Source organism: Podarcis erhardii (genome assembly GCF_964252035.2).
Source record: "Podarcis erhardii genome assembly, chromosome: 9".
Lineage (NCBI taxonomy): Eukaryota > Metazoa > Chordata > Lepidosauria > Squamata > Lacertidae > Podarcis > Podarcis erhardii.
In genome coordinates, this window is record NC_138512.1 from 71,158,680 (window position 1) to 71,186,631 (window position 27,952).

The following is a 27,952-nucleotide window of genomic DNA, read 5'->3' on the forward strand; positions in this document are numbered from 1 at the left end:
TGATTTCTAGGTGTTCCTTTCCCAAAGAACTTCATGTCGGTAGCTAAAACGATCCTAAAGCGTCTCTTCAGAGTTTATGCTCACATCTACCACCAGCACTTTGATCCAGTCATTCAGCTGCAAGAAGAGGCACATCTCAACACATCCTTCAAGCACTTTATCTTTTTTGTTCAGGTATCTAGGCATGGGGTACTATGACTTAATATTTCCCTGCAAGATGGAGCGTGGGCTCGCATTCTCTTTTGAGTTTTCTGTTGCTTATTGCAGTAACTAGGGATCCTTGTATTCTTCAGCACATTTGAAGTTTCTCTCTAACATGATTCTAATGTTGTCTGCTGTGCCCTATTCCCAATGAAGTTCTGTGTCATGCCGTGAAGTATTATTGGGAGAAAAGGTTTGGAGCTATTTATTTATTTGAAAGACTTATATACTCTATCTTAATCAAGCAGAAAATCAAAGGAGGTTCTATAAAATATAAAGCATTAGTCTAAAAATACCAACAGAATTAAACATTTAAAAACAAGCTGACGTATTTTTGTTTTTTAAAATAGGTAAATAAAATTAGTAGTCTTAAAACAAATAAACCTAGTAAAATTACATGTTTGGGTAGGCTTGCCTAACGAAAAAGGTTTTAGCAGGTTCCAAAAACTGTACAGTAAAGCCACCAGCCAAATATTTTCTTTTGTGATCTCCTTAATGTGACATGAATGGTGAATATGCATAACCAGAAACCTCTGTGCATTTTAACTGGATATTTAAAAATATGCATAAGTGATTATCTGATTACTGTAAAAGCAGTTCCTTTAGGATTATATATCTCATTTGGAAATGCTGAAATCCTTCTGTGTGGAATGGAAATTAGTCCTATCACAGATTGCATGGCAGACTTCTATTGTTAGAGGTGTTTGGTAGCATTTGGCCACCAACCTAGAATTAAAAATATTGCTGGATTTCTTCATGTGCCATGTGCAGTCCCACATATAGATTCTGCACCTAAGTAGTGCAGGTTCATGAATATTCTAGAGTTCTAACTGGGACACTGGTGATCCTCTCACATATCAACAAGAGGCAAGTGAACATGCCTAGAGAAGTGTAATGAGAGCCTCACTTGGTTCTCTTCTGATCTCTGCAATAGCAGCAGCTAGGGCAATGCTCTCTGTGGAATCTCCCCACAATGAACTTTAATATCTGTCTTTCTCGGATGGGGATCTTTCTTTTAGTCTTAGTTTCGGTGTGCCTTGCCCTCATCTTTGTTCTTCCTAAAAGCTGTGTTGACTGCTTTTACTTCCAGCGTAAGGTAATTGTGTTTTCAGTTACATAGGGTAAAATAATGCTGTTGATAACTAATGGATACCCTGCTAAATATTGAACTGAATTGTTGGTCTTTTTCTGCCTTCCACAGGAATTTAACCTTATAGACAGAAGAGAACTTGCTCCACTTCAAGAATTGATTGAAAAACTCACTTCAAAGGACAGATAAGCAGAAGTGAATTTGTGCAAATCACTTGTTTGGTTTAAGCAGGCATGTGGTGTTTTAGGGATTTGAGCTGCAATCCTCTGCACACTGATTAAGATCCATGGAACTTACTCCTGAGCAAGCGTGTGAAGAGGCTTGCAGCCTTTTAAATTTTTGTTTATGTTTTTAGAAAGAAAAGGAAACCTGTTCTTGTTTTTTATTTGGGCAACCTAGATCCATTCTCTGTGCTTTTATTAGCGGAACTCGTTTGTCTTTAGTGAGACACACACAGTAAATGGCTTTCTGTTATTGTTTGTTGTGTAATCTTCTTTTAGCAGATGTCGAGTGTTTATAAAGGAGAGGAAAAAAATACATGCTTGTTGGGAAATGTGACACTGCTGGTTGTATGGGTTCTGCATTGCCAGTTGCAGCCCATTCTCAGAAAGTCCTTTAAGAGACTTAACATTCTCTAAGTGCCTTGGCAGACTCTCTTCTGAGGTACAAAGCACATACAAAGAACATTGCTGGAACCAGAAAACACAAATTGCTACCCAGGACTTACACTTCTTGTTAGATATAAATAAATATGTGTAAACCTTTTTTTAAAAAGCCATAACTTCTATAAGTGATCTCCAGCTTTTAATGCAAAACAATGCCTTTAGAGATGAATGTGGGCTACAGGAAGTGGGGGAGAGAGGGGGCTCATTTTTCTTTCTTTTTTTATGTCCTCAGAAACCCACCCAACGTCTTGCATCTGTGGAGGACTAAGGACAGCATGGGGGTTGACCACTTTCTTCTTTGTTGCTTGCATTTGCTCTTCAAACATTCAACTTTCCTTTAGATTAGCCAGCCTGATTTTGATGATCAAGGGAGGTCAAACTGTACTGTAAGCTTTCTTACCCGTATAAATCAGTAGCCTTGCCAGAGCATCAAGAGGAAACAAGGGGAAGTTGTTTATGGAGAACAACAGTGGTGTTAACAAGGATTTTAAAAATACTTTTAAATCCACCAGTCATTTTATTACGAGTGGCAGAAATCTCACTTGACGTACAAGTGTGGGCTCCTTAGTTGCAAACTGCCTCAATCCATTTATCGTATGGAACACTTGCCATTCCATTCATCCTGAGCGCACAGTCCCACTACAGTCCTAACTTTACACTCAAACGCAGCAGTTTTCATATACGGCACACAGTACCACTTTTTCATGTTTTTAGATGTCTCTGTTTACTTTTACTCTCACATATTTTGTATTTTTGTCACTCTTTCTTTGTTTCTTCCCCTCCTTTCAAATGAGATGACCCAGTACCTTATAACCAAGCACCCAGATAACCATCACCTGTTGGTTTGTGGATGTTTTTGATAGCACGTTGGGAAACCCAAGACTTTTCATTCCTAGAAGTTCAGAACATGAGCTGTCTCTGATTCCCACATGTTCATAAAATTGTCAGGTTTAATTCAGAGTTCTATCTACAATCAGATCTTTCTTGCACATTTGCAACTTGCCACTTCTCTGATTATATAGTGTTAAATCTAAAATGTTGGGTTTTTTTGCTGATGCATCATACTCTTCAGATGTTCTTAAACCAATTTGCACAGAATGATTTAAAACGGAGTTCTGTGTATTATAGAGATAGCCTTCCTTGGGTGAACGTGATCTGAATCTGCAAATTCACAAAGTGGTGTCTTATTGAGTATGCATTTCAGACATAAGCTGTGTGCCCATGCATGTCCCTTTTAAAATCTTGTGTGCACAACACCTTCCCATAGCATGTTTTTTGCAGTGTATGTAAGTTACATATGCACAATGTGTGTTTTAAACACTGCATTATCCAGTATTCAACACGCTCTTGAGCTTAAGACGTGGTCTTGAATTTATTGTAACTCTGTCATAAAAGGAAAAACAAGAAATGCCGTGAACTCATCTAGGCTTACTTCACCTTGATAATTAGGTAGCCCTTGCTCATTGTACCTAATGTACATATTGCATGGAGCACCATAATTCTGCATGTAGATTTAGCAAAATAAATGATCAGCAGTTTGGGTACTACTTAATATGCACACATGGTATTACATATGCTAATCTTTTATGATATTACATATGCTAATCTATGTCCAGGCTTGATTTTATAGAAGTCAGGCTCACCATTCTGAGATCAAATATTTAAATAGATGTTTGAGAACCTTTTAAAAAATTGGAATTTACAGACAGCAGTTTATAAGGAAGGAAGTTACTATTTAAATGTTTCCCACTGATGAGCAATTTCAATCCCTTGAAATGTTAATTTAACACACACACAAACACACACAATTTTTTTAGGGAGTGTTGTGAACCTTCTATAAGGTAAGTCTGTTCTATAAAGGTACAATGAGAGTGTATTAAGTTTCAAATGCTCATTGTAGGGGGGGATAATTTGGTTTGCTTTCGTTCGCTGACTTCTTGGTTGGATAATAAAAGGCTGGAGATCACATTTAGTTAAACTCTGTTGATTTCATTAAACTTGAAAACGAAAACACTGAAGATATCTCTTTGTATTGAACACAGAGTATATCTTTGTATTGCATTGGGAACTTTTACATTTTTCGGTGATGGCCTTCAGACACAATATATACTATTTTACCAATGCATTCAAACGTAAATCCAGGTCTCCTTGATTTTTTTCATCTGACCAAGGATTTTGAAAACTGAACACCTTAGTATTTTAAAATCCACAAAATTATAGTCTGGATCTGGGTTTCAATCTTGAAAGGGTACTCTGCTAATTGCCAGGCTGCTTTTTTATATATCAAACATTGGCTATTCAGGCCTGGGAATATAGTCACAGCCAGCCATTGTATTTTAACACTCTTTTACATTGTGGAGGAAGAGCGAAGGAGCTTCAAAAGTCTGAACCAGTTTTACTCTTATTGCAGATTTCAGTGTGTTTCTTTGTTTTGGTGATGGGGTTAATAACTTCAGGAGGTAACCTTCCTCAATCTGATGAGACAGAGTAAAATTGATGGTCATGGAAGTTGGTGCAAGTCCATTAAAGCCGTTGTGTTGTGCTTTCTTAGGCCAGTGAACAAGGAATTACATTGTTAAGACAGATTTTTTAAATTCTGACCATAGAAATTGTATGTCTACTTTGCATATTCATGTCAGGGATCCATGTTCATTGCGTAAATATAAAAATGTCCCACAATATTTTAGTGGTAACTCAGCTTTAGCCAGAAAGCTTTCAAAAGGATTAATAGCTCTTCTGTAAGTTCACGTCAAATTTTTGTTTACTGCTTACTATGCAATCTAGAACTCTGAATATTTGCAGTTACTTTTAAGATAGAAAACCAGAGACTCTTTAATCTTTTAGAACTGAAATCTCTCTCTAAAGTTCCCTTTACAGGCAAAAGGAAAATTTGCTGCTATTGACTCTTCTTACCTTTCCAGATTTTCCCTCTCTTTTCCTTGAGCTCTTGCCTTGAATTGCCATACAAAGTTTTAAGATTTTTTTTTAAATAAAAAAAAAATCAGCTTGGGAATATCTTAAACCAGCTGACATGTATTCTTTCCCCCTGGAATACTATATTATAGGTGAAATTTCTGCTTTCATATTAAATCAAAACAAAAAGGTGGACATGCCAATTTTTCAACTGCGACATTCCCATGTTACTTAATATGTTCATTTCTTTTCATTGCATTTCTTTTAATAGGTAACTATTTAGGGTTTTCTAGACTGCATCGATAGAACCACTAGCCACCTTAGGAGTAAGATACTTAAATTTAAGTAAAAGTTTAGTTGGCATCTTATTTCTGCCAGTTGTACACATAGTTTCATTTTTTGAAATTCAGTTCCCTCCTAAAATGGCAAAGTAATTCAACTTTTGAAACTCTTTGTTTGCTTGGTTTTTTTTTTCTTCTCCAAGAACACTGTCCTTTCAATAGTTTTTTCATAGATAACTGTATTTTTAGGGGAAATTAATTTTTATAGCCACTAAACTGTACTCATTATTTTTGTACATGTATAACTAGGTCATTCTGGGAACACAAATCTTTTGAAAGGTCATTTGGTTCCATTTTTGAAGACATTTATTCACAGATGTTGTGTTTGCTAAATATTGCCATAAAAATCAATACCTTTTAACTTGTATTGTGAAAATTAAAAGGCTTGAGTAAATATTACTCATTGGTAAACCTGGTACATGCAGACAGACCTGCCTAACTCTTACTATAACTGGCAAAGCCTTAAGTGCAGTGTGTGTGTGGGGGGGGGACAGGAGACTAGATAAAATATAGGACCACTTGCTTGTGCTCTCCTAACAGGGAACATCCAGGAGCATGGAGGTTTCCTGATGTGCACTGCAGAGCACATCTGCTATGGCCACACATTCCTGCCTGAATCAGGCTAGGTCTGTCCAGCCAGCATAATCAAGCAGTCTAGCTTGCTGGACTGCACACCCTCAGGCTACAATTGATGATGGTAAGAAGGGGGAGGAGTTGCATCATCATGGGGTAGGGCAACGGGGTGAGGGATTTCCTTGCAAAAGAAAAAGCAGCATTTTGGGTAGAATGCTTAAACTGCAAACCATCTCCCAAAGGTGCTTTCCACCTGTAAAGAGTTTAAGCTCGTGGCAGGAGTATTCACACATACAGCTCTCTCTCTCCCCTTGGCAGCTAGAAGCAGTACAGGAAAAGCCTTACAATTTAATTGTTCCGAGTGCATAAATTGGTTCCCCTTGTACTTGATTTTATGCTGTATCAGTCTTGCCTTCATGTGTGAGCTCACTCAGTGACCCCTTCTCTAAACCTGGTGTTGGGCCTGCTTTTTGGAAGCAAGAAGGTATTGCAGATGCAACACTATGATGTCTGCTTCTTTTAAATACTTCAAAAGCAGCTGGACAGAATAGGCTTAAAATATAAAATGCAACACAGAGACCTGTACTGTACGCAGACTGTGCCAATATTACTTCAGTTTGTAGTCATTATTGATCAATACTTGTTTTAAATGAAAACAGCTTTTTGATTAAAAAAAAAGTTGAATGTCTGAAATTCTGCAACACATGTATTGGAAAGATGTAAATAATGTATACAGATTGTTGTAAGTGATGGGATGAAAAATATATATAAATTCTAGGCTTTTTCAGTAAGGAACTGAATGCTGTTTATAAGAAGAAAAATAAATAGCTATGTTTGACCATGATTGCCTTTTCTTTCCCTCCTCATCCTAACTTGCCGTTTTTCAATGGATCTACATCCATTATGTATCTGTACATTGTACACATCTGAGCATTTTGCGTACAAATTACTTTATGTCATTACCTCACCTGAATTTGTGAACTATTTGTAAAGCAGGCAAATCTAAAAGCAATAAAACAAACCTGATGTCCTTCCATTTTCCTTAACTCTTATAGCCCTGAAGTTTTGGCATACAACTGAAGTTTTCAAAATGGGAGGCAAGCCTACCCAGAAATTATAGTCAGTTGTGCAAAACGGAAGTCCTTCCTCAGCTGTACTCAAACTCAGACATGGGCTGTTTCCCCACCAAAATGGTGCCGCTTCCAATACAAAGCTGTAAGGTAATATGTGGCTGTTAGGAAGGAGTGCTGGAATGCACTAGTTTGGTTTCACTTTTGGTCTAAAGATACATGAAACAAAACTGTAATTAAGCAAGTTTGGTTTGGTTTGGTGCCTCTTGAAGACGGCTTAGGAACCTGGGAAATACCAATCATACTTGAAGCAGACCCATTGAAATGGACTCATTACTTGAGTTCATTGATTTCAGTGGGTCTGCTTTAACACTGGATATCCCCTGTGTATTTGTTTAAATGTTTAGCTTGCTCTTTATTAAGGATGCCAGGGTGGGTTACAAGATATTAACATAAAACAACAATCACAGTGAAATCTTACAAAACCATTGTAACTAAATTGTCTTAAAACTATTGCTCCCATCATTTAACAGTTAGACACCATCAAACTTCCATAAGGGTCTGAGCAGAGATGCTTTTAGTTGGCAATGAAAGGTAAATGAGATCTGTCAACTGCACTGTAGAGGAAGGGGCATCTGTTGGCTACAAAATTTGTGCCCCTGGTTGCAGCTGTTATAAAAAAATGTGTATGGATTCTAGAATAGTTTGAGCAACACATTTGGGCAAGAAATTTCTTTAAAGTCAGATTTGCCCTTAGAAGTGGTCTACATCCAGTAATGTGTGTGGGAATTTCTACAGAATTTCTACAATAGTTTACATCTCCTGTGTGAAGCCTTTACTGTGTGCCACTACTAAATCTTGGATGTTCTGGTTGTCTTGACCATAACCTGGGCAACAGGTTTCTATGGATGTCTCATTTTGTTCCTCTAGCCTTTCTTCCAGTATTTGTTTGGCGTTTGCTGTGTTTTCTGCGCAAAATGAGCTCTGTGTGGGGATGGTGTATTCATTAGCATTTGCCCTTTCCAATTCAATCCTTAATCTCTCAGATGTTATTGCTGAACTCAAGGTTACCTGGGTCCTATTCTTCAGAATTTTTCGAAGACTAAAAAAATCAACCAAAAAAACAACAACCCTGGAAACTTTTAAAGTTTCTATGTCCAAATGCAGACCATGTGAAAGGCACAGAAATTGTACATTTTGAATTGCGTGTTTATATTTCTAGATCACTACACATAGCATTTTCTAAGGAATAAAAGAACAGGTCCCTACCCTCACTTGGATGTCTCAGGCAGAGGTGTAGCTAGGAGCTGGCAGAACTGACCCCTGCCGGTGTTGACTGTGGAGTGTATGTCGCTATACATGTGGCGACATGCTGCCGCTGTTGCAGTGAGATCAAACACGGGGAAAGCTACATGTCTTTCTCACACCATAGCACAAAAGTGGGCCATTCTTCCTCACTTTGAGTATCTGGGTCATGTAAAATGTAGTAATTTTGAATATGGCTATTGCAGTAAAGTGATGGGCGGCGGCAGCAATTCAGCTCCTTGTCAGGGATGTAACAGATCCCAAGTATACCTCTGAAAAGAGATTAGGTGAAATTCATGTTGGAGAAGGCTATTGATGGTTGGTAGCCGTGATGGTTACGATGTGCCTCCACGGCTGGAGGTAGCAATGCTTCTGAATACCAGTTTTTGGAGGGAAGGTGTGTTCTTGTGCTTAGATCCTCCGTGTAGGTTTCCTAGTAATCTGGTGAACCTGGTTCGATTCCCCGCTCCTCCACATACAGCTGCTGGGTGACCTTGGGCTAGTCACACTTCTCTGAAGTCTTTCAGCCTCACTCGCCTCACAGAGTGTTTGTTGTGGGGGAGGAAGGGAAAGGAGAATGTTAGCCGCATTGAGACTCCTTAGGGTAGTGATAAAGCGGGATATCAAATCCAAACTACTCCACCTCCTCCTCGACATCTAGGTGACCACTCTGATAACAGGATGCTGGACTAGATGGGCCATTGCCTTGATCCGGCAGAACTCACCTGATGTTTTTATGCTCTCCTGAAGCTGGATGATCTAAAACTGAATTAAGGGAGAATTTAAACCAGGATCGAGAGCCTTCCAGACTCCTAACTCCCACCATCCCTAACCAGTGGGCCTCAGATCCACCATCCCTGATCCACAATATGCGTAGCTTCTCCTGTAATCCCGGGTCTCAAAGCCTCCTAGGCTATATGCCTTTTCAAAGATCACAGCAGAAAAAGACCACAACACGCGGCATTTTAAACGTTATTTCTCAGAAAGCTTTAAAATCTCCTGTTGGAAGGCGGAGCGCGATCTCGCCCCAGAAGCCTGGCAAGCTGCCATGGCAACGACGTAATTGCAGAAAGGGGGTTGGACTAGATGACCCTTGGGGTGCCCCTTCCATCCCCAGGATTCTAAAACCCAAGCCGATCGATGCACTCATAGCTCGACAGCGCTCCCTCCGGCTGCATCCGTTGCTAGGTGTGCGATTGAGCTTGCCTTCCCATGGAAAGCCGGCCCTTCTGAGGCGAGCGAGCGAGGGAGCGCGGTTGGGTTTTTTGCTCTGCCGCAGGCCGCGGTCGCTCGCGCGCGCTTCGCCATACGCTTTCTGACCCTCTCGGGCACCTGTAGGGACTCTTCAGGCGGCCGAGGAGGGGAGAGAACGACGACAGCTGCGGCTGCTATTATTATAATAAAGCCGTCATTGAGGTGAAAACGAAGGAAGAAGCTGACTGGACTTCCGCGGGTGACGTCACTGCCCGGCATAGCCAACCCCGAGCGACGCCGCGCCAAATTCGAACGGCGGCTGGCGGGACAAACGGGATTGGCCGGCTGGCTGGCGCGCGCGGGCTTACGTAGCCTAGGCGTGCAGCTCCCGCCTAGGTTTGTCCTCTTCAGTCGCACCGTCTTCCCCGGGAGCTTCGCGCCGTAGCCGGTAGGCAGTTTCCATGGCAACCCCACCTAAGCGGAGCCGGGCCGAGAGCGCTATCAAGAAGATCGCCATAGAAGGCAACATAGGTGAATTGTCTCTTCTTTGAGCTGTTTTATTTATTCCCCTCCCGCTTTCCAGCAGTGTTGGTTGCGGGTGGGACTTCCAATGGCGGTTTACAGAGAGCAGAGGATAAGGCCATAGCTTCCTTCTCAAGAAGCACGGCATAAAAGGAAAAGCGCGCTGGGAGGGAGGAGGAAAAAACGCAGGCTCAGGTGTCAGTTGCTCGACTTGGTTGCGGAAGTTATTGTAATAAAGAACTGGTTGGACTAGGCAGCAGAGGTAAAACAAAACGTGTGTGTACACACACACACACACACGCACACACAGTGGTACCTCGGGTTAAGTACTTAATTAGTTCCAGAGGTCCGTACTTAACCTGAAACTGTTCTTAACCTGAAGCACCACTTTAGCTAATGGGACCTCCCATTAATGCCACGCCGCCGGAGCACGATTTCTGTTCTCATCCTGAAGCAAAGTTCTTAACCCAAGGTAGTATTTCTGGGTTAGCAGAGTCTGTAACCTGAAGTGTATGTAACCTGAGGTACCACTGTATAGATATATACACCCACCCCCACCCACACCCCTGCCTTAGCTGGACAGCCCTGGTCCATAAAGTGCTGACCCGCCACAATCTCACTTGAAGCTTAGAATATCACTCCACAAGTGGACTGAGCTGCTGCACCAGGCAAAAAAAGAAAAGAAAAGAAAACCTTTGGCAAGTTGGAATGCCAAGATGCTGCAACCTTCCAACAGCTTGACCTCCCCCCCAAAGGCACACTCCTCCATTGTCTCCCGAGGTGGACAGATGCCAACAATGACGAAAAAGTGGTCTCATTTTTATTGCTGGGTGGAATGAGGAATGGCTGCTGCTGAGGGAGGTGTCTGTAAAATATGGGAAGTGGGAAAACCTTGGGACCAGCTGAATTACACTCTCTTCCATGGCTTTGGGCTCTTGGTGCGGGGCAGGAGCTGAGGAAGAATGGACCTTAAGGGTCTTGTAAGCTGAAGGGGGAGATGGTTCTTGCCTTGGGGGTATGGTATGGAATTGATTTGATTTACAGTACTGTATTATATTGTTGTTGTTTAGTCGTTTAGTCGTGTCCGACTCTTCGTGTCCCCATGGACCAGAGCACGCCAGGCACTCCTGTCTTCCACTGCCTCCCGCAGTTTGGTCAGACTCATGTTAGTAGCTTCGAGAACACTGTCCAACCATCTCGTCCTCTGTTGTCCCCTTCTCCTTGTGCCCTCCATCTTTCCCAACATCAGGGTCTTTTCCAGGGAGTCTTCTCTTCTCATGAGGTGGCCAAAGTATTGGAGCCTCAGCTTCAGGATCTGTCCTTCCAGTGAGCACTCAGGGCTGATAGATAGATAGATTCTTTATTGTCATTACACAAGTGCAACATTGCACAAGTGCAACGAAATTGGATGCCATCCCTTAAAAACAACAAAAGCAAAACAACAACAACAAACAAACAAACCACATTCCAGCCACACCCACACCCACACCCATCAAACTCCCAGTGAGCACTCAGGGCTGATTTCCTTCAGAATGGATAGGTTTGATCTTCTTGCAGTCCATGGGACTCTCAAGAGTCTCCTCCAGCACCATAATTCAAAAGCATCCATTCTTCGGCGATCAGCCTTCTTTCTGGTCCAGCTCTCACTTCCATACATCACTATTGGGAAAACCATGGCTTTAACTATACGGACCTTTGTTGGTAAGGTGATGTCTCTGCTTTTTAAGATGCTGTCTAGGTTTGCCATCGCCTTTCTCCCAAGGAGCAAGCGTCTTTTAATTTCGTGACTGCAGTCACTGTATTATATTACCATGCTGCTTTTCATTCAGATGAATCCCAAAGCACCTTATGAACAATAAATAGCAATAACATGATAGAACATCGCAAATGCAGCATAAATCATATAGAACATAATAGGTCCCCAAAGCCACAGGTGCCCCCCCCCACTCTGTAATGGGGTTCCTGTGTCTTTATATTATATGACAGGCAGAAATGCTCAAGCTCTCCCCACTGCTGTGTTGAGCAGATGTGTGCGGCTTCTTTCCTGGCAATGCAGTGGTGCCCTGCTCTCCCCCCCCCCCATTCTACTTATTTAATTTTAAGAACTTCCATGATACTTTAAGGTTTACAGTTTCTTTAGTACAGACGACACCTATATCAGACACCTCTTAGCTGACAAAGAGACCGAAATCAACAGGCCTGTGGCAAAGTTCTGTTACATTGCAACAAGAGTAAGACGAGCAATGATCAGCAACGGAGTTTAAATTGTAAACACCGAAGGAACGATAATAAACAGTAGTGACATTTGAATTGAATTTTAAAACCTTAAAAGCCGATACTTGGTCATAAACGTAAGCACCAATTCTGTGAACTGGCTATATTTTTACTGCTATTTGTAGTTCAATACTACTTATAATGTCATATTTTTATAAACTGTTTTCTGGTCATTGACCGTATTAAATATATTTGGATTTGGTTTACAGTTTCTTTAAGCATACAGTATCATTCAAAGTTCATGTGATGTAACAGAAGAATGCTTGAATTGGAAGATGTCTTTAAAATTCAGAAAGCTAAACAGCTTAAAAAGGTGCCTTTGTCTGCACGCAACTCCTGAGGCCAAAAACCATCACACATATCACCTCAAGATTGTTATTACCGTTTATATAGTGCAGGAGCTCTGGCGGGCTCTAGGGCAGGAGTGGTAAACCTGTAGCCCTATATATACTTTCTGACCACACCCATCGACATCTTTGACCATTGGCCATGCTGGCTGAGACTGATGGAAATTGTAGTCCCACTGCCACCTGGACAACCAAAGGTTAGCCACTCCTACTGTAGGGGTTTGACAAGTTGCAAAAGAGTAGGGCAATAATATTTGGTGTACAGTACATCAATATAGATCTATGGGAGACGGGAAGTAGAGGTCCACTGTTGAGCCCCTCAAGCCTATAATTTTGGGTGTGCATTCTAAATCGGCTTCTAAAATTACCAACTATCTGAACTTGAACCTAAGTTGGTAAACTTGAAAATGTTCTTTATATACTCTTCTCATTGATATTAGCTTTGTGTGACCTTCCTTTATCTCGCCCCACCCTACACCAAAACAAAAGACTCCTCGGCAATTATTCTCTCATCACTTATACAGCACACCCTGTTTGTTGAGTGAATTAGTCTTCAGGTGTGTCCTTAAAACTTCCAATTTTAAATGTGAAGTGGTGAGTTGGGAAGAAACTCGAAGACTTGAGGTGCTTCACAGTATTTAAATTAAAAAGAAAAACCCTGTTCATAGATGTTACAGCCTAAAAATCCAAAGCTATACATCCTGTATGTCCCTTCCTTTATTTTGGGTTCACATGCAAGAGTAAACATGGCTAGGACTAGGCTACATGGTTTCAGTAATATAGACCTTGGGTTTGTCCCATTAAGCTCTTATGGCCTTACGTCTTGGTAAACATGTGTAGGCTCATTCTTCAATCCAGAAAATAAATGTTATACTCTCACTGAAATAAAACACCAAATCTGTGCCCAAATGATGAAATTTTATGATTTGTAAAGCAATGCTACAGCAGTGTTTCCTGTATCTGGTACAATGTGATGAATAATGTTTATTTCATTATGCAAATATGTATAGATGCAATTTGCACAGGTGGGAGTGAAGCAGTGGAGAAAACTCTTGTGGGGCGTGCCATTATTACCCTACACTTTGCCAGATATTAAAAAATGGAAATAGTTTCCTTACTTGTTTACATTCAACAAATAAAATGTTTCAGCTACATTTGTTCTGTCAAACATTTCCTCTTTTTAAATTGGTCCCAAGCACACGAATGCCAGTTTGATCAAAATAGATTTTATGTCCACAGCTGCCGGGAAGTCTACTTTTGTGAATATTCTCAAACAAGCCAGAGAAGACTGGGAAGTTGTTCCAGAACCAGTAGCAAGGTGGTGCAATGTTCAGAACTGCCCTGATGACAAAGAGGTATGAGGAAATATGATTCTGTGTGTAGGGGCGATGAACATATGGAGTTTTTTTTTTAAAAAAAAACAACACCACCAAATTTCAGTCTAGATCAGTGGGTGTATGATCTATATTTTAGACTAGTGATGCATACAAATCTTTGCACAGTTCTAGATTGAAAAAGAAGAACTCTGCTTTCATTCGCCCATGACGACAAAAAAAAAATATTGCAGAAGTAGAACTGCAAAAATAAATATGGAAATGAAGGTTCTTTATCCAAGGTTGCTTTATTTTCGTAACTACACCCATTAGAATTGTTATTTCTGACTGTAGACAGAATTTCTTCACCCAAATGTTCCTACAGTCACCATGTGGGTTTTATATCTTCAGCAGTTGAAAAAACAAAAGGAAATTAAAATCTATGTTAAATAAACTTCTCTGTTTTTAATGCTAGTGCAGCAGATTTGCTCTCTAGTGGTCAGAGTCATGAATGCCAATGCATAGCTGTGTTTCCAGCAAACTATAAATGAACTATTGCAAGGGTTTTTGAGGTATAAATGTATTTTTGATTGGGATTCTTAAGATGTGGGTTGTGATAAGTATCCCTTTAGTCTCCTGATCTGAAATAAATGGAGACAGACTTCTCATTGCTTGGGGCCTTTAAATGTCTGTTATATGGTTCAGAATCTCTTTTTCCTGCACTGGAATTCACAGTGCATGATCAAAAAAGTAACTACTTGGAAAAGGTAATTTTAAGTATTAAATGCATGAAATGATTTTTTTTTTGGTAACTATCTTATGCATGTAATATTTGGTTTTATGAAGGTTACCAAGTTTACAGTCCTCATCTTATCCAAGTTAGAGCATTTCTGTTTCTAGTGGAAAATGTCATGACATAACAAGCTAAAATATTACCTTCATATGGGGGTAGGAAGAATACTATTTCTAAGTATCAAGATTGGATTGTATGCTTTTGTATGTTATAGGAGCATGCCGCCAACTGCTTTTGGACATCAGTAGCAGCTGTTACTGAATTGTCTCCCTCGACAGATGGTATGAGCATGGCCAGCTTGATTTTTAATGAAACTGTCTCATGGCAGGAATAAAAAGTGTCCTCAATAATAAATAATAATAAACTTTTATTTATATCCCGCCCTCCCCGGCCAAAGTCGGGCTCAGGGCAGGTAACATCAGATACATAACATTAGTATAAAATCAAACAGTAATTAAATTACCTCCTAAAAACAGGTCAAAATCAAATTAAATCAAGTTTGATATTCTCTTCCACTTGCTCTCATGAAAACTCTTGGAGTCCGATCCTTCTTTTTAACTCCTGAGGCAGAAAGTGCTTTCTTTGAGCCAAATCCCCAGACTTTATTTTATTTTGTTTGGTTGAAACCTTCAGTGACTTGTCAACAATTATTACCAGCTGCTTGATTTTTAGCCAGTGTATCTCACTTCTCCTTCTCTTCCTACTGTTGGTGAGTTTAATTTTGGGGCAGACCCTCTTCCATCTTCCCTGGGGCTGCTTAAAGTGTCCCCTGATGGAGGGCAATAAGTGCTGGAGCTCACGCTCTTGAGCCAATGGCTCCTGACAGAACCAATAATGGCCTGAGAGAAGTGTTGGCGTAGCTTCTTCCCAACCTTCACTGGGGCTCTGTTTGAGAACTGAGGGAAAACAGGCCAGGGAGCTTGTGCCGTCAACTCCCAGTCAGCCTGATTTAATTCTTTTGTTGATCATTTTTAGATATTTCTTCTTAACCACTTAGAGCAGGCATAGGCAACCTTCGGCCCTCCAGATGTTTGGCCTACAACTCCCATGATCCCTTGCTAACAGGACCAGTGGTCAGGGATGATGGGAATTGTAGTCCAAAACATCTGGAGGGAGGGCTGAAGGTTGCCTATGCCTGACTTAGACGTTTTATTCCTACCAGGCTGCATATAAATTTTGTTGAATAAATAAAAGAAAGAACAACTTCGTTCCTAGGAAAAGACTTTCTGTAGTAGTTGTTTGCACCCAGTGAGTGGGGAGAGTGTGTCATGGAAATCTACTCAATAATGATCCAGAGCAGAACTCCAGTTTATAGTTAGCAGAGTAAAACACGCTGCAGAATTTCCCCAAAATAGACCAGAGGCAACTGTATTTCATCCAGCAGAGCTTTACTGTTACTGAAGGCAAATGAGCATAATGGTCAGAAATCCAATACATTCAGAATTGGTACTGTCCATAAGAAATCCAGTTGCAGCCAACTTAACTTAAACTTACAATAACTTATAATAGTCTAAACCTTAACACTAATACTGTGTACAGAACACCACAACGGAAGGAAAATAGATAGAAAGAGGAACTGAAACCCAGGCTCCTTCTGGCCTTATTTTATAGTCAGCTTGCCAGAAGAGATAAGAGAACCAGTTTAAGCCAGCTGTACTCAGTTTCTCTGAAGGAAGAGTCCAAACATCATGAACCTTCTTGTTTCTTTCACACAGAGAAGCTTCCAGATCCAGAGCCCTCTTGAATTAAGTAGACTAGGAAAGATCTCTACACATCAGATCAATACTTTCTGCACTAAGAAATGCAAACTGTCAGAGTGTTCTTGCTTTGGCTTCAGATAATGTTGGACTCCCAATACCCATCTGCGCCAGGTAGCTTAGCCACTGTCAGGTGGGAGGTGTAGCCTGTGGGGAAAATGCTCAGGTGCCGTGGTGGGGAGCTGGCTAGTTTGCTTGCAGACTAGGAAAATAATAGGTGAAATGGGACACGCAAAAGAAGATAGAGTAGGAGCCCAAGGTTTGTTCATGTAACACCATATTCTGGTTTGGTGTTTCAGGTGATTGAATCCAAAGTTATGAAGGTTCTAGAAATCACTGGCCACAAATCTTTAGTCTATACAGTCATACCTTGTTTTGTGACCGGGATCTGTTCTGGAGCCCGGCTGCTAGCCGAAAACGACGCAGAGCAAAGTGCTGCATCTGTGCATGCGTGCGGAGCAGTTTGCGCTTCTGCGCATAGTGCAATTTAGCGCTTCTCCACATGCGTGAGCAGCAAACCCAGAGGTAACCCATTCCGGTACTTCCGGGTTTGCTGCAGACGTTGGCCGAAGTGGATGCTGGACAAAGTGAACGTTCGCTGAGGTATTAATGTACCTGACATTGCTGGTTTTTGTTCACAGAGGAAACTGACAGTGACATAGCTGCCTTTCTGACAAAAGTTATTCCACTAATACATATCAGTTAGTTGGCCAACTTCAAAATGCAGCTGAGGAGGTAAAGCTGAATGAAGTTAGGACATTCTGTTAGAACTTGGTGACCTTGGAATATTTTAACAGCAGCTTTTTTATTTAAACCACAGTTAAACCACAGAGCCTAGGACTTGCTGATCAGAAGGTCGGCGGTTCGAATCCCTGTGACGGGGTGAGCTCCCGTTGTTCGGTCCCTGCTCCTGCCAACCTAGCAGTTCGAAAGCACAAAGTGCAAGTAGATAAATAGGTACTGCTCCAGCGGGAAGGTAAACGGCATTTCTGTGTGCTGCTCTGGTTCGCCAGAAGCGGCTTAGTCCTGCTGGCCACATGACCCGGAAGCTGTACGCCAGCTCCCTCGGCTAATAAAGCGAGATGAGTGCCACAACCCCAGAGTTGGTCACGACTGGACCTAATGGTCAGGGGTCCCTTTACCTTTACCTTTACCTTTTAAAAAAGTCACGTTATTTGTATTTTAAACAGGAACTTACTTCCTCTCAAAAGAGTGGTGGCAACTTGCTTGAGATGATGTATGAGAAGCCAGAGAGATGGTCCTTCACTTTCCAGACTTATGCTTGCCTGAGCAGAATCCGGGCTCAACTTAAATCTTTTGAAGGGAAACTCAAAGAAGCTGAGAACCCCGTCGTCTTCTTTGAGAGATCTGTTTACAGTGACAGGTTTGTATGTGTTTCTTGCTAATTCTTGAAGTTCCTTTCTTTTATGTGTTGCTCCTAACGGCTGTTTCAGTTTGTAAGACAAAAACGTTCCTCCTCTGGATTGTTAGAACGATGTTCTCGATGCTGGAATGGAACAGAGGAAACATGTATAGAGTCGTACCTTGGAAGTCGAACAGAATCCATTCCGGAAGTCTGTTCGGCTTCCAAAACATTCGGAAGCCAAAGCATGGCTGCTGATTGGCTGCAGGAAGCTCCTGCAGCCAATCGGAAGCCGCAGAAGCCACGTCGGATGTTCGGCTTCCAAAAGAACATTGGAAAACCAGAACAGTCACTTCCGGGTTTGCGGCATTCGGGAGCCAAAACGTCCGAGTACCAAGGTGTTTGGGAGCCAATGTATGACTGTATATGAAAAAGTGGCATGGAGGGAGAGAAGCAGATGTTAGCTGCTGTGTTGATTGCAATCTCTGTATTGGTTTCTGCCATGCTGTTCTTTCACTTTGCAGAAAGCAGTATATGAGGATACCTCTGGAGCGCCATATACCTTAAGCTGCTCCTCTGGAACTTCCAAGCGGCTCCTGGGAGGCTGGCTTTATGTAGCCAAAAAGCAACAAATGGTTGATCAGTTGGCTAAATTTTGGAGGTGTGATTGATTTTCCAGGAATTACAGTTGCAGTGTTAACAGTCCCTGAATACCTAGTTCTTGAAATTGCAGACCCCTAGAAAAAGTACCTGTGTTCAAAAGAATCCGTTCCGCGAGTCTCTTCGTCTAGCGGTTTTTTCGTCTTGCGAAGCAAGCCCATTGACGGATTAGCGCTATTAGCGGTTTAGCGGTTTTTAGCGGATAAGCGGCTTAGAAAAGGGGGGGGAGGAAAAAACCCCCACAGGAACTCGCAAGACATTTTCGTCTTGCGAAGCAAGCCCATAGGAAATTTGTTTTGCGAAGCACCTCCAAAACGGAAAACTCTTTCGTCTAGCGAGTTTTCCATCTTGCGAGGCATTCGTCTTGCGGGGCACCACTGTAGAGGGGTTTGGGGGCTTATAAGAGAAACTGTATTATAATGCTCCTGTGTAAAATGTAATGCAAGATAAATCCGTCATTTGCCTTTAAAAACAGAAGGCCTTCCCGAAGAGATGGCCACCATCTTGGTATTGAGCAAGCTGCCCCATCATCATTGGGCATATCATTGCCCCTCCTCCCCACAGTTTGCTCAAGGAGAATCCATACACAGACCATTCAAGAAGTTGTCAGGGGAATGGAGTGTTTGCAGGTTGATAAACAAGGCTTAGAGAGAACCACACTGTTTCTTCCTTTGTAGGCTCTCCTCCCATTGGGGAAATGTGTTAGCCCAAAGATATACAGGTTGCCTAGAAGATACTCAGACTGTGGCAAGTGCCCAGAGAAAGGGCATTCCGTACTGGTGGGGCATCCGCCAAAACACATCATTGTTCACTTACTTCTGTTATTCATTGAATCCACTCTTCTACATAAATAGCATTCAGTGGTTTACAGTTTCATCCCTAGTCATTAGTTACCTATCGTCACTCGCATTCCCTTCAGCAAATATTCCTACATCATTTTTTAGAAAGGTTAGAAAATGACATTGAGCTTGATTCCCTCCTTTTGTGTAGGTACATTTTTGCGTCTAATTTATATGAGACGGACTGCATGAATGAAACCGAGTGGACTATTTACCAAGACTGGCATAACTGGATGAACCAGCAGTTTGGCTCAAGTCTTCGGCTGGATGGCATTATTTATCTCCGAGCTACCCCTGAGGTAAGAAATGAAGTTTGTGGGCCTGTGGGCCCTCACCTCTGTCAATCAACCTAATCTTATTGAAAAGGCAGTGTTTGTGTGTGTGAGAGAACACATTGGGCTGCGTCTTAACAAGTTCAGGTGCTGTCATGCACCTTTGTGACCAAGGATTACATTGTGCCATGTGTACAGGTGGGTGTAGGGTTGCAGGTTTAGGGTGAATGACAATACAAAGAGTTCTGTGGCGCCATAAAGACTCCCACAAGTTTCTGTAGGTCTGTGTTAGCTGGTGTGCTATTTTGTTTCACTTTGCAAAAATGCATGCTGAAAAGTACATACAGTAAATGAGTCTTTAAGGTGCCAGGTTGACATTTTCTGCAACTCATATGTATTTTATATACCATTTCATACATTAAAGTCTCTAAGCAGTTTATAAAAGAATCCTCAGCCTTAACATGTTTTCCCTTTAAGGTTAGTGTTATTGTGCCTTTTCCCCTTTAAGATGATTATTATTCCTGCTTCATTCCAGTTGTGACTTCTTTATTTTTAGAAATGCTTGAATAGGATTTATGTGCGTGGGAGGGATGAAGAACAAGGCATTCCTATGGAATATCTGGAAAAACTTCATTACAAACATGAAAGCTGGCTCCAGCACAGAACGTTGCGGTAAATATTAAATAGATTACGAATTCAAACCGGTTGATAAGATAGTTGCCATTGCTGAAAACTATAGATATCTCACCTAACTTTAGAAACTTTGCCATGTATATTTGAGACCCTAATTTATAAGACTGTAAAGAATTCTCAGCCTGGGCAGCTCCCACGATTGGAAATGCAACAGCAAAGGCTTCAATCCTGTGCACACTTTCCCAGAAGTAAGATCCATTGCCAGGACTTCGGAGAAACATGCGTAGGGTTGTGCTGCAAACTTCAAGAAACAGACGTATTTTTGTAATTTAACTCCCTTTGCCCTCTTCATGTCTTCAGTTTCCCAATTCAGATGTCCAGTTTTCATTACAGAACGGATTTTGAATACCTGCAAGATGTACCTGTTCTAACACTGGACGTAAATGAAGACTTCAAAGGCAACAAAGACAGGCATGAAGATATGATTGAAAAGGTAAAAGCCGCCAGAAAGTATTGAACATTTGCCTTCTTGGATGACCACGCTTAAGTATTTTAAAAAACCCTGGTGGTTTAGTATGTTGATGATGGAGGATGAAAGTCCACACATACAAAGGGGGGCATATGTGGAGTGGTCCCCACTCATCAGAGTAAATGCATGCATTTTTTTCCTCCTTTGCACTACAAGCAGTAGTTGACCTTTTAATTTTGGTTAGCTCTCTGAGACAGAGCTTTCCAAACTTTTCATGTTGGTGACACACTATTTAGACATGCATCATTTTGTGACACAGTAATTCAGTTTTACTAGCAAGCTGGAGGTTAAACTAATCGTTTTCCAGCCGCGGGAGGAGTGCAGGGAGCATTCGCGCGACACACCTACACACTGCAGCTGACACACTTAACGTGTTGCTACACACAATTTGCAAAGCTCTGCTCTTGAGATATTGTTGCGTTTTCATAGTCATATAAGTGCACAATCTGTTTCCACGTTTCTGAAAGCCCGAAGGAAGTTCCGTTGCTTCCCTGATCACTGTTGTACAAAGTTTTTGGCCACATGAGCGAAACCGGCTTTGTTTAAGTCCTTTATGGTGGTTTATTTAGGAAGACTTGAATAATCCTGCTCTCATCGTCATATTGATGCAAAATAGATCGAAAGAGTGATTCCTTTCTCTCCACGCCCAACTGCTCCACACCCACATTTGCTACCCGAGGAACACTGGTCTGCAGTAAGGACTTGAACGGTTCTGCTTCCTTACAGAAAGTTGCATTTTTCTCCAAAGCTTTCTCAAGAAATAGAGACCTGATTTTGTTTTGGTGATTGAAGAAAGTTTACACGTTCTTTAATGGGACGCGGGTGGCGCTGTGGGTAAAACCTCAGCGCCTAGGACTTGCCGATCGTCAGGTCGGCGGTTCGAATCCCCGCGGCGGGGTGCGCTCCCGTTGCTCGGTCCCAGCACCTGCCAACCTAGCAGTTCGAAAGCACCCCCAAGTGCAAGTAGATAAATAGGGACTGATTACTAGTGGGAAGGTAAACGGCATTTCTGTGTGCTGCGCTGGCTCGCCAGATGCAGCTTGTCACGCTGGCCACGTGACCCGGAAGTGTCTCCGGACAGCGCTGGCCCCCGGCCTCTTAAGCGAGATGGGCGCGCAACCCCAGAATCTGGCAAGACTGGCCCGTACGGGCAGGGGTACCTTTACCTTTACCTAATTGGCTTTCTTAATTTTAGTGATGATTTTGTATTCTTTTTATGGAGTTCTGTGTTTTATTGTATATGTTGTTACATACACACTGTATTGATATTTTATATGAGTAGGAAGTATATAAATATTTTAAATAATAAATAAATCAACAGCAGCTGCAAACACTGTGGCCTCTTCGTAAGTCTACGGGTGCAATCCCAAGGCCCTTCTCCCCTCTCTTGGTCACTTTTTGGAACATTACTATGAACTACGTTAGTGCGGATTTTGTGCCATCTTTGGAAAAGTGATCAGAAACTTCACTAACATTACTTTGTACGCTGCCATGCAGTGCTTGTTTTCAATCTGAGATGGTTGTGGTATTTATTAATGTTGGCTTTCTTTAGTTCTGGCCACTGTTCACATTGTTTTCAGTCGCCTGGGAGAACTTGGTGCTTCAGTCCCTTAAGTGAGAAGCTGCTGGCAGCCCCTAAGAGATGGGTGGAGGTGAGGGTGATTATTTGAAGTAAAAACCAAACCAAACCAAACCCTGAATCCTTTTGGGAGCTTTTTAAATTTAAAAATGTGTTACTCTTGTGGCAAGTTAGTTATTCTGTAATATGAAAGAGACATTTCCCAGAACCTAGAAACCAGTGCTTTTTTAATTTTTATCTTGGGTCACTAATTTTTGATCAATTCTGTGCTTTTGTCTTTGCAGGTCAAAGAATTTCTGAGCACTTTGTAGCCATTCCCGAAACCACACCGAACTTGAGCATTCCTGGCATTCATATTGCTTAGTTTGCGTTGCCAATTCTGTTTTTGCTTAAGGTGTCCGAGGGCAGAGTCCAGCTTTCGTTGCATTCTTGAACCTTTGCAGTGGACTGGGTTTTTATAGCACTTATATTGTATTTGGCTTTCTTAGGTGAAGTGTTTGGAAAGACCCATCCCTAATATTACAAATCAGAGTTCAGGGAGTCCTGCGAAATACATTCTGCTTGCGACATAAACGAAATAGGCGGAACCATTTACTCTTCTGGAACTGAATTTGGGAAACCTGTGTGTGAATGTGGGACCTCTTTGTGCACACCCACAAATTGATTGGGATACTCAAAGTTCCAAGAGCAGTGGGATCATACTAATGGGATACTGTTTCCGTTCACCTAGATTTTGCATGCATGTGTGGTTAGGAAGGGGGGCATAGGGTCTGCATTTTGTCCAAAGCGGTCTGCGTGTGTAAGGGGTGATGATTTTTTTTTAAAAAAAAGCCATATGCAAACCTGCCAAAAGCAACAGCATTGTAGTCAGGTGTGTGTTTGTCTAGAAATTAAGGCAGTTCTTAAAGGCAATCCCTAGCCCCCGCTGCTGTTTTCCAGGATACTGCTTTTGCCTGCTTCTGTAGAGAGGCACAGCAATCCAACCAGGTCAGGGACGGGGAGAGAATCACTGAACTGAAAACTTAGCCGAATCCTGCAACCTCTTCTTTACTTAAAGCCAAGGTGCTGCATACAGAAAACTAGTTGGAAGAACTTGTCCAGTAGGATTCCTCCCCTCAAATGTTTTAAATGAATTATTTCCTATGGGGGTAGTGGTGGGATGGGGCCATTTAATGACTCCTTGCTTTGTTCCTGAATTGCCCCTAAATGTGGTTTGTTTTAAGCATTCCCTTTCCCATCAGGGCTGTTTGAGGGGAGGGGAGGATGGGTGGGCATGTATACCTACAAATCTCGTATGCACTGATAATGGGAGTGTGATGTTTTATGAATTTTGCATCCCTTTGGGAAAGGGAACCTCTGGAATAACCATGGCTTGAATTTTTATTCTTAAAACTGATTTTTTAAAAATATTAAAAGTTACGAAGGATCAAACCAATTGTGTAACCCACTTGAAATCTATTTTATTTTGATGCAATGTATTACTGTCTGGATGTAGTTGGCCTCAAGGTCATTTTAGCAACTGAAGATTCTACAGTGTTAGTGCTGTGATCTGTGTGATCATGTTGGAAACTTTTGGCTGAAATAAATATAGAAGCGTCTTCAGTTCTGCGCCACTTAAGTCATTTGTCACAATTCTTCGCATGTTTCTAGCCTGGATTTGATTCTCATTTCCCCTTTATCTCTAAACTGCAGGCCTCACCCCCACCCCCAAATATCTAAAATAAGTGGAATAACCTACATTCTTCGCTCCACATACATTCTGTGTTTAGACCTCAGCGTTCTCCGTTTGGGCACAGTCCAGCGTAGAGTGAAGGGGGCTGGGACCAGATCAGCAGTTTTCGTTTCTGTCCGTCTCTCTGCTTATACATGCATCGCAGCTGCTCTATGCATAAATAGCCAGAGGTCTCCAGCAACAGTCTCTCTTCCTCCTACTCCATTGCCCCATAAACATTCTTTGCATTCACTGTAGCAGTTTAAAACTGACTTTACAAGCAGCAGACTTTGTCCTCTTTAAAATCACAGCCTATCTGTTGCATAAGGATTATTTAACTAGACCTGGGTCAAGAATTATCAACCAAATAGTTTTTGAGAGCTGGTCAGTTTGTGCTTCAGTGTCTATTGTGAAGCCAGAAACTTTGAGCTTGTTGAAGAAGAGGCTACAGCCCCCCAAATAGATCCACTAGGGCCCCCTCAGATTCAGAAATTGAACTGGGGGGGGGGAGTGGTGTTCATTTCCTTTCAGAGCTCCTCTGATTTCTGAGAGTTCACTAGGCGTTGACTAGAAGCATAGATCTGCAACCATTGCTCTTATCGTTTTAAAATGGAATCTGAAATTTTACAGCCCCAAATTCTCTTGTGTGCCTTCCTGCTTTTTGCAAAATCATTTCCTCCAGGAGCAGCTGTGGAGATCCTGTGATGCTCAGGGGTCAGCAAACCTTTTCAGCAGGGGGCCGGTCCACTGTCCCTTAGACCTTGTGGGGGGCCAGACTATATTTTGAAGGGGAAAAAAGAATGAATTCCTATGCCCCACAAATAACTGAGAGATGCATTTTAAGTAAAAGGACACATTCTACTCATGTAAAAACACTCTGATTTCTGGATCATCTGTGGCCGGATTTAGAAGGCGAATGGGCCGGATGCGGCCCCTGGGCCTTAGTTTGCCTACCCATGTTCCAGAGGTTGGTGAATTCCAGCTCCCATCAGCCACAACCAGCATGACCAATTGTCACAGATGACAGGAGTAGTAGTCAGCATCTGCCTGGGAAGTTGCCTGCTCTTGAGGGGGTTACAGGATTACAGGATCAGGTATGTAGCTTGGAAGGTACTACTGGATCCTTTGCTGTCACTTGAGGCTCAGGTGGCTTCCGATCAACTTTGGCTGGCGGCCCAGCTGTGACCCTACCTGGACAGGGATAGCCTAACTACTGTTGTCTATGCTTTGGTAGCCTCTAGGTTAGATTACTGCAACACATTACTGGTACCTCGGGTTAAGAACTTAAATCGTTCTGGTGGTCTGTTCTTAACCTGAAACTGTTCTTAACCTGAAGCACCACTTTAGCTAATGGGGCCTCCTGCTGCCGCCGCACCGCCAGAGCACGATTTCTGTTCTAATCCTGAAGCAAAGTTCTTAACCCGAGGTACTATTTCTGGGTTAGCGGAGTCTATAACCTGAAGCGTATGTAACCCGAGGTACCACTGTATAAGGAGATCTGCCTCTGAAGACTGTTCAGAAATCAGCTGGTGCAGAATTTGGTGGCCAACTTGCTCCCTGGGGCCAAGACAGTTTGAGCATCTTACACTGATCCTGGCCTAACTGCACTGGCTGCCAATTACCGTATTTTTTGCTCTATAAGACTCACTTTTTCCCTCCTAAGAAGTAAGGGGAAATGTGTGTGCGTCTTATGGAGCGAATGCAGGCTGCGCAGCTATCACAGAAGCCAGAACAGCAAGAGGGATTGCTGCTTTCACTGCGCAGTGATCCCTCTTGCTGTTCTGGCTTCTGAGATTCAGAATAGTTTTTTTCTTGTTTACCTCCTCCAAAAACTAGGTGCGTCTTGTGGTCTGGGGCGTCTTATAGAGCGAAAAATACGGTAGTTTCCGGTCACAATTCAAAGTTCTGGTTTTGACCTATAAAGCCTTAAGCAGCTCAGGACCACACTACCTCAAGGACCGCCTCTCCCCATATGAACCTACTCGGACCCTGAGATCATCTTCTGAGTCCCTTCTTCATGTGTCTCCTCAAGAGGTCCAAAGAGTGGCCTTTTCTACAGTGGCTCCCCATTTGTGGAATGCTCTCCCCAAGAAGGTTCACCTGGCACCTTCATGACATCTTTAGGTGCAAGGCAGAAATGTTTCTCTATAACCTAGCCTTTGATTAACATCCTATGGCCTTTGAAATGTGGTTTTTTTTTGGGGGGGGCATATTACTTTTTGTTTTATTATGCATTTCATGTCCTCATTTTGTATGTTGTGAACTGCCCCTTGATCTTCGGATGAAGGGCGGTTTACAGATTCAATTAAAAAAATAAACACCTGGAGGGCATCGCATTGGGCCTGTCCTGGAGAATATTGCGTATACAAAATTAACGCAGTAACCATTCTGTGTCAGGGTGTTACAAACCAAACGCTAAGATTTATGCAACTCCGCTAACAGTGGACAGAAATCTGATAGTCAAGGCTCAAAAAAGCACTCCTTGAGAATATATCAGGTGGTCTTCCAGATGTTGCTGGCCTCTCAGCCCCCAACAGCTGCATCCAGCATGGCCAACACTCAGGAATAATGATTGGCAACATCTGGAGGGTGATAGATTCCCCAGCCCTGGCTAAATCATAGGGGATTTGAACAGATAGCCATCTGTTATGGATGCTTTAGTTGAGATACTTGCATTGTAGGTTATTGGACTAGATGTTGGGTGTTCCTTTCAACTCTCATTCTATGAACATACTTCTGTTTCCTAAGGCAGGGACAACCCCAAAAAACGAGACGCCATCTACTTGGAATTGAAGATTAAACCCTGTATTTCTTTGCTGCTTACAAGCAAGAATAAAATACACAATTGTCTCGAATTTTCTTGGACTCGTCCTTCTCTTCCCCATCTTCACAATGGGATCTTGACCTGGCCAATACATGGTACAAGGTCATTTAATGGTTTCCTTGCTGCTGCTGCAATTCCTTCCGAAACATTGCTGAAACGAAGCCTTGCAATCCCTTAATGGTTTGCAGAGTGCTTCCTCCCACCCTCGCCTTTTCCATTAAGAGTTTGCTTAAGAGATGGCGCCAAAGCAGAGAAAGTGGAGACGTCAATTCATTTAATTTTGGAAATATTAACAGAGTCTAAAAATACATCTAGCACGAGCAACATTTTATATTTCAGCTTCAGGGTTGTTGTTGTTTTTTAAAAAAGAGGTGATCTAATGGTCCCTGGATACTAGGATTTTGCTTTTTCTTTCCAAAAACACGACGGAAAACAAGTCTCTTGTGCATTTTGCACAATATTTCAAGGCAGTCGTAAGTTAAAAGGTCAGGCTGGAAGTTTCAGCGCTGGCTCAGTAGAAGCAAAGGCTGGGAATAATATACGTTTATATAGCAAGGAATTCAGGATTTGGGTTCCAGCATATCAGCATTGGAGACAAGGGAATAGATGATCAAATGTGATTGTGATATAAAAACTAAGGTGGCGAAATGTGAATCAGGTTCTTAAAGAGCTCTAAAGAAGAAAATGTGTCCCAAGTGAGTTAGTGGGTCTCAGATGAGATTTAACCTAAGTGCAAAGTGATCCATATTGGGAGAAAAACATAGCCTAACTTCATCTAACTACCCTGTTCTTGGAGGTTGTAATAGATTGTGCTTTTCAGTGCTTGGAATGATTTGGAAACAAGCTGATAAGAAATCAGTATCATGATGTTGCTACATATATCTTGCCCAACTGGTGCCTTCCATATGTTTTGGACTACATTGCCCATTGGCTGTTTAGGGAATTTTTTATTATTGATGTTTTATTGTGTTTTTAATATTTTGTTGGAAGCTGCCCAGATGACGAAGATGATTATCCAGATGCATGTTCTAATCCAGAGCTTTCCAACCCTTTTGAGTCCATGGCTTCTTCCTTCCTTCCTTCCTTCCTTCCTTCCTTCCTTCCTTCCTTCCTTCCTTCTTTCCTTCTTTGGCACCCCTGTGGGACTCAGGTGTGTGTCACCCCTTGCCTGCAAAGCTGGCAGC

At 42.0% G+C, this 27,952-nt stretch overlaps 2 protein-coding genes and 1 long non-coding RNA gene across 4 annotated transcripts in view; 2 read left to right on the forward strand and 1 right to left on the reverse strand.

The window, feature by feature from the left end:
* Positions 1-6,627, forward strand: part of MOB1B (MOB kinase activator 1B) — a 34,314-nt gene extending 27,687 nt beyond the window's left edge. The window contains exons 5-7 of one of the 2 annotated variants that reach the window (XM_081877384.1): positions 11-174; positions 1,403-1,486; positions 2,189-6,627. In XM_081877384.1, the coding sequence (XP_081733510.1) occupies positions 11-174; positions 1,403-1,480 (242 nt within the window). In that variant the 3' untranslated portion in view covers positions 1,481-1,486; positions 2,189-6,627. Of the gene's footprint in view, positions 1-10; positions 175-1,402 lie in introns of both variants that reach the window. The other variant, XM_081877385.1, reaches the window with a different exon arrangement.
* LOC309350487 lies at positions 1,400-9,710 on the reverse strand. Its single transcript, XR_014160428.1, has 2 exons — positions 8,825-9,710; positions 1,400-8,608 (listed from the first exon to the last, which is right to left on the reverse strand). It is a non-coding gene; the product is annotated as an uncharacterized lncRNA (long non-coding RNA).
* Positions 9,711-9,742: 32 nt separating this feature from the next.
* On the forward strand, positions 9,743-23,835 carry DCK (deoxycytidine kinase). Its single transcript, XM_081877352.1, has 7 exons — positions 9,743-9,883; positions 13,735-13,850; positions 17,549-17,742; positions 19,372-19,519; positions 20,049-20,164; positions 20,519-20,618; positions 22,518-23,835. The coding sequence occupies exons 1-7, from the start codon at positions 9,814-9,816 to the stop codon at positions 22,542-22,544; spliced, it is 771 nt and encodes a 256-aa protein (XP_081733478.1). The 5' UTR covers positions 9,743-9,813; the 3' UTR covers positions 22,545-23,835.
* The last annotated feature ends 4,117 nt before the right edge of the window (positions 23,836-27,952 follow it).

Excerpts from the sequence above, each read along its gene's own strand:
- DCK (XM_081877352.1), top strand. The coding sequence starts at position 9,814 with ATGGCAACCCCACCTAAGCGGAGCCGGGCCGAGAGCGCTATCAAGAAG. Across the intron at positions 9,884-13,734 it reads CGCCATAGAAGGCAACATAG|CTGCCGGGAAGTCTACTTTT; the intron begins GTGAATTGTCTC and ends TTATGTCCACAG. Across the intron at positions 17,743-19,371 it reads AGATCTGTTTACAGTGACAG|GTACATTTTTGCGTCTAATT; the intron begins GTTTGTATGTGT and ends CCTTTTGTGTAG.